The 6,307-nt window shown below is 56.6% G+C and overlaps 1 protein-coding gene across 1 annotated transcript in view; it reads left to right on the top strand.

Annotated features, from left to right (window-relative positions):
* Window positions 1-6,307, top strand: part of SEMA6B (sema domain, transmembrane domain (TM), and cytoplasmic domain, (semaphorin) 6B) — a 19,970-nt gene that overhangs the window by 7,683 nt on the left and 5,980 nt on the right. The window contains exons 10-14 of the mRNA XM_011967471.1: window positions 631-848; window positions 2,615-2,746; window positions 3,260-3,409; window positions 4,814-4,996; window positions 5,086-5,232. Coding sequence (XP_011822861.1) covers window positions 631-848; window positions 2,615-2,746; window positions 3,260-3,409; window positions 4,814-4,996; window positions 5,086-5,232 — 830 coding nt within the window. The remainder of the gene's footprint in view (window positions 1-630; window positions 849-2,614; window positions 2,747-3,259; window positions 3,410-4,813; window positions 4,997-5,085; window positions 5,233-6,307) is intronic.

The raw sequence follows: 6,307 nt of genomic DNA, 5'->3' as shown, positions 1-6,307 counted from the left end.
CATCCGTCCATCCATTCACCTAGCTTTCTCTCCATCCATCTGTTCATCCATCCACCCACCCATCCATCTACTTATCTACCAACTGCCTAATTACCTTGTCCTCTGTCATCATCTCCTCCATTATCTATCATCCTTTTTCAGATGTATTCGTTTATCCATCCACCCACTCATCCCTCTATTGTAATCATCCATCCATCTATTCATCCACTCATCCATCCATCCAGGGAACCAGGCAGTGCTGAAGTGCACAGACTGCCACTAACTACTATTGTGACCTTGGCCAGTCACTTCCTTTTATCCGTGCCTCTTATCAGTTTCCCCATATGTACGATGGGGGGATATCAGTAGGCAGCCCTCCGAAAGAGTGTAAGAGATGTGAGAATAAAACATTTCTTCACGGAAGCAGTGATGATTACGGTTGTCACTGTTGCTATTATCATCACTGACATTCCCACTGGGGATTTCTGCAAGGGAAGCCGGTGCCCAGAGAGGAACGGTGACTGGCCGGGGTCCCACCAGAGCCAGGGTCAGACTCCTCCATCCCGGCTTGGGTGGTGGGTGGTACAGCCTGTGAGCAGGCCTTCCTGGGACACAGAGCTCAGGCCTCCGTCTGTCCACTGTCACGCCCAGGTGGTGGTGTCCCGCGTGGCCCGAGTGTGCAAGAACGACGTGGGAGGCTCCCCCCGCGTGCTGGAGAAGCAGTGGACTTCCTTCCTGAAGGCGCGGCTCAACTGCTCTGTGCCCGGGGACTCCCACTTCTACTTCAACGTGCTGCAGGCTGTCACAGGCGTGGTCAGCCTCGGGGGCCGGCCCGTGGTCCTGGCTGTGTTTTCCACGCCCAGCAACAGGTCAGCGCCCACCAATGGGAGCGAACTGGGAGCATTTGGTAGGCATGGGTAGAGAGCGCTTGCATTCACTCCTCAGATATGCCCAGGGTCCTAGGTTGGGCACCACTGGATTAGACCCCTGAGAGGCCTCGGCCCCAGGCTGGGGTGAGACAAGCTGACAATGACCCTCTAAGTCCCTTTGGTCAGAACTGGGCCAGAGATATCCTCATCCTCTGCCTTTGGGGAGAGGAGCAGGGAGGGCTTCCTGGAGGAGGGGACATTGGAGCTAGGCTTCAGGTGTGAGATGGAGGAAGAGGGAAGGGTGTTCAAAGTTGGAGAAACAGCACATGCAAAGGTCCTGAGGCTGCAGTGAGTTCGGTATGTTTAAGGAATCTCGAGAGGGCCTGTGTGGGAAGGGAACCAGGGGAGAATGGACAACACGAGGGCAGGGAAGTGATGGGATGGATCAGGCAAGGCCTTGTGAGCTGCAGGCAGACACCTGGACTTTTTCCTGAGAGCACTGGGAGTCATGGAAGAGTGAAGAGCAAGAGGGATGAGATCAGATTTGCATTTTTGTTTGTTTGTTTGTTTTTGAGACAAGTCTGGCTCTGTCGCCAGGCTGGAGTGCAGTGGCACTATCTCGGCTCACTGCAACCTCCGCCTCCCGGGTTCAAGCATTCCTCTGCCTCAGCCTCCCAAGTGGCTGGGATTACAGGCACCTACCACCACTCCTGGCTAACTTTTTTTGTATTTTTAGTAGAGATGGGGTTTCACCATCTTGGCCAGGCTGGTCTTGAACTCCTAACCTTGTGATCCACCCGCCTTGACCTCCCAAAGTGCTGGGATTACAGGTGTGAGCCACTGCACCCGGCGGTTTGGTTTTTTTTTTGAGACGGAGTTTCACTCTTGTTGCCCAGGCTGGAGTGCAGTGGCACGATCTTGGCTCACCACAACCTCTGCCTCCCTAGTTCAAGCAATTCTCCTGCCTCAGCCTCCTGAGTAGCTGGGATTACTGGCGCGTGCCACCATGCCCGGCTTATTTTGTATTTTTAGTAGAGATGGGATTTCTCCACTTTGGTCAGGCTGGTCTCAAACTCCTGACCTCGTGATCCACCCTCCTTGACCTCCCAAAGTGCTGGAATTACAGACGTGGGCCACCGTACCCGGCCCAGATTTGCGTTTTTAAAAAGCCTGCTTGTGGGCCGGGCACAGTGGCTCATGCCTGTAATCCCAGCACTTTGAGAGGCTGAGGAGGGCAGATCACTTGAGGTCAGGAGTTTGAAACCAGCCTGGCCAACATGGTGAAACCCCCGTCTCTACTAAAAATACAAAAATTGGCTGGGTGTGGTGGCAGGCACCTGTAATTCCAGCTACTCGGGAGGCTGAGGCAGGAGAATCGCTTGAACCCGGGTGGTGTAGGTTACAGTGACCCGAGATCACGCCACTGCACTCCAGCCTGGGCGACAGAGCAAGACTGGGTCTCAAAAAAAGAAAAAGCCTGCTGGGGAATGGGTTCTAACAGTGGCAGTGGGGAGGCAGGACATCCAATTAAACAGGGATGGGGGCCTGGACAGGGGGCGGCCTCGTAGACCCTGAACTGTGGTCCAATCTGAGATGTTACTTAGGAGGAACGGCTGCATTTGACAGAGGCGGGAGGGACACGGGATCTCTCTGGCGCAGGAAGACTGAAGATTCGCTGGATCCTGCGGACAGAGGCTCCTGCCTGTGATTGTCTGAGATGGGGCCTCCCACCGGGCTCACCAAATTCTTTCATCCCAACCCCTCAGCATCCCTGGCTCGGCTGTCTGCGCCTTTGACATGACACAGGTGGCGGCTGTGTTTGAAGGCCGCTTCCGAGAGCAGAAGTCCCCCGAGTCCATCTGGACGCCGGTGCCGGAGGATCAGGTGCCTCGACCCCGGTGAGAATCCCCCCCATCCTGAGTCACGTGCCCAGATGAGGTCCTGATCCCCAGGGCCGGGGACTGAGGCTTCCAGGTGGTTATTTAGCTGATGCTGAGTTCAGCTGTACCCATTATGCAGATGGGAAAAACTGAGGCTGGGCGCGGTGGCTCATGCCTGTAATCCTAACACTCTGGGAGGCTGAGGTGGGTGGATCACCTGAGGTTAGGGGTTTCAGACCAGCCTGACCAACGTGGCGAAACCCTGTCTATACTAAAAATAACAAAAATTAGCTGGGCGTGGTGGCACTATGCCTGTAATCCCAGCCACTCGGGTTAGGAGAATCACTTGAACCCAGGAGGTGGAGGTTGCAGTGAGCCAAAGCACTCCAGCCTGGGCGACAGATTGAGATTTCGTCTCAAAAAAAAAAAGCAACTGAGGGCCGTTGGGCAAAGCAATGGGTACCCCTGGTGAACCAGGCCCCTCTATGAGGACTTTTACGTTCGTCCTGACCACACCCCTGCCACCCCCAGGCCTGGGTGCTGCGCAGCCCCCGGGATGCAGTACAATGCCTCCAGCGCCCTGCCAGACGACATCCTAAACTTTGTCAAGACCCACCCTCTGATGGACGAGGCGGTGCCCTCGCTGGGCCACGCGCCCTGGATCGTGCGGACCCTGATGAGGTCAGTCCTGGAGGGGCACGGCGTGGCGAGGGGAGAGAGGATGGGGTAGACTGAGGGTGAGAGGATGCAGATGCTCAACACAGCTGAGCCCATGGCTGCCGGCGCTGCCCAGAGAGCTGGAGACAGAGAGAGACACAGAGAGACAGAGAGGGAAAGATGGAGAGACACTAGGAGAGGGAGAGAGAATAAAGAGATAGAGAGGGATGAAGAGGTGACAGGCAGGGGGCCAGGCACAGTGGCTCATGCTTGTAATCCCAGCACTTTGGGAGGCCGAGGTGGGAGGATCACTTGAGGTCAGGAGTTTGAAACCAGCCTGGCCAAATGGTGAAACCCTGTCTCTACTAAAAATACAAAAATAATCAGCTGGGTGTGGTGGCGGGCGCCTGTAGTCCCAGCTACTTGGGAGGCTGAGGCAGGAGAATCACTTGAACCCAGGAGGCAGAGGTTGCAGTGAGCCAAGATCATGCCACTGCACTCCAGCCTTGGGCCAGAGGGAGACTACATCTCAAAAAAAAAAAAAGAGGTAGACAACAGACAGACGCACACTAGGAGAACAAAGGAGGAGAGAGACAGAGACAAGGAGAGAGACAGTCAGAGACAGACAGATACCCAAAGAGACAGAGACAGGGAAGAGAGACAGAGAGAGAAAGAGACTAAAAGGTACACAGGTACACATACCCATCAGGAGAAAGGGGGGCCGGGCACAGTGGCCCACGCCTGTAATCCCAGCACTTTGGGAGGCCGAGGTGGGAGGATCACTTGAGGTCAGGAGTTTGAAACCAGCCTGGCCAAATGGTGAAACCCTGTCTCTACTAAAAATACAAAAATAATCAGCTGGGTGTGGTGGCGGGCGCCTGTAGTCCCAGCTACTTGGGAGGCTGAGGCGGGAGAATCGCTTGAACCCAGGAGGCAGAGGATGCAGTGAGCCGAGATCGCGTCACTGCACTACAGCCTGGGCGACAGAGCGAGACTCTGTCTCAAAAAAACAAAACAAAACAAAACAAAAATTGGCCAGGCGTGATGGCACGCACCTGTAGTCCCCACTACTCAGGAGGCTGAGGTAAGAGAACCGCTTGAACCTGGGAGGCGGAGGTTGCGGTGAGCTGAGATTGTGCCACTGCACTCCAGCCTGGGCGACAGAACGAGACTCTGTCTCAACAAAAGCGACAGGGCCAAGTAGAGTCTGGTTTGGGGTTATGTTTCTGGCGAGTGTACCCACGTGCCTGTGTGATCACCCATGTCTCCAGCATCCATGCACACACGCATTTGTTGCTGTCACGTGGTGTGTCACTGTCTGTATGCACCCGTGTAACCATGCCCATGCCCGTGTTGGTGGCAGGTGGTGGCCGGAGGACCCCTGGGGGATATGGGGCCAGCCTGACCCTCCCCTGCCCTGTCCCCCAGGCACCAGCTGACTCGAGTGGCTGTGGATGTAGGAGCCGGCCCCTGGGGCAACCAGACTGTTGTCTTCCTGGGTTCTGAGGCAGGGACCGTCCTCAAGTTCCTCGTCCGGCCCAACGCCAGTACCTCAGGGACATCTGGGCTCAGTGTCTTCCTGGAAGAGTTTGAGACCTACCGGCCAGACAGGTGAGTCCAGGCAAAGACGGGGAGGGGTCGCCAGCAGGAGGGGAGATGGGCTGAGTTGCCCTCAGCCTCACCACTCTGCTTGTCCCCAGGTGTGGACGGCCGGGCGGTGGCGAGACAGGGCAGCGGCTGCTGAGCTTGGAGCTGGACGCAGCTTCAGGGGGCCTGCTGGCTGCCTTCCCCCGCTGCGTGGTCCGAGTGCCCGTGGCTCGCTGCCAGCAGTACTCCGGGTGCATGAAGTGAGTGCCCACCCCAGGCCCGCTATGGGCAGGAAATGAGGGAGGATGGGCACAGGGAGGGAGAGCTGGGTTCCAATCAAAAGCCCAACAACGTCCTAGTCATTGAGCTGGGCAGAGGGCACGGCCCATGCAAAGGCCCAGGGGCAGGACCACGCCTGGTGTGTTGGAAGAACAGTGAGGTGGCCGGTGTGGCTGCAGCAGAATGAGCAAGGGGGAGAGAGGGAGGAGGGGAGGACGGGTAGGGGATGGGAGGGGATGGGGCGGTTTGTGCAGAGCTTTGTGGGCCTCAGGGAGGACTTGGGCTTTGACCTCAAGGGAGGTGGGAGCCATGGAGGGTTGCAGGCAGAGGAGGGACTGGCCGTGACTCCGGTGCTTACAGGTGCCCTCTGGTGGCTGCTCCAGGAGGAGACTGCAGGGGAAGGAGAACCAGGGACCACGGCGGAGGCTGTTTCCCTGTCTCTAAAATGGGAGGAAAGCTAGGATGCATGCCAGTGCTGGCGCACACCTGGGCTCCGTGTGAGCCGTCAGTGCAGAGGACCCTGCCTCCTGCCCACCGTTATCGCAACGATGACCCAGTGGCTCCAAGTCCAAGGGCACAGCCTCTGGCACGAGGCCTGGGCTCCCATCTCAGCTCTGCCGCTTGGGCAGACATTTACTTTCTGGAGCCTCAGTTCACTTACCTGTAAAATGGGGAGTGAACAGTGTCCTGCACACGGGTTTGTTCTAAGGACTCCAGGAGTTGCTATTAAGAGGAGGGACTGGGCTTCATAGCTCACGCCTGTCGTCCCGGCGCTTTGGGAGGCCAAGGCAGGAGGACTGCTGCTTGAGCCCAGGAGTTCGAGCCCAGTCTGGGCAACACAGCATAGTGAGACCCTGTCTCTAAAAAAAAAAGTCAGCAGGGCGTGGTGGCACACATCTGTGGTCCCAACTACTTAGAAGGCCGAGGCAGGAGGATCATTTGAGCCTGGGAGGTTGAGGCTGCAGTGAACTATGATCATGCCACTGTACTCCAGCCTGAGTGACAGAGCCTGACCCTCTCTCTTAAAGAAAAAAAATTAAATTTTAATTAAAAAAA

Source organism: Mandrillus leucophaeus, unplaced genomic scaffold (genome assembly GCF_000951045.1).
Source record: "Mandrillus leucophaeus isolate KB7577 unplaced genomic scaffold, Mleu.le_1.0 Scaffold8, whole genome shotgun sequence".
Lineage (NCBI taxonomy): Eukaryota > Metazoa > Chordata > Mammalia > Primates > Cercopithecidae > Mandrillus > Mandrillus leucophaeus.
This window is presented reverse-complemented; position numbering and strand designations above follow the sequence as displayed.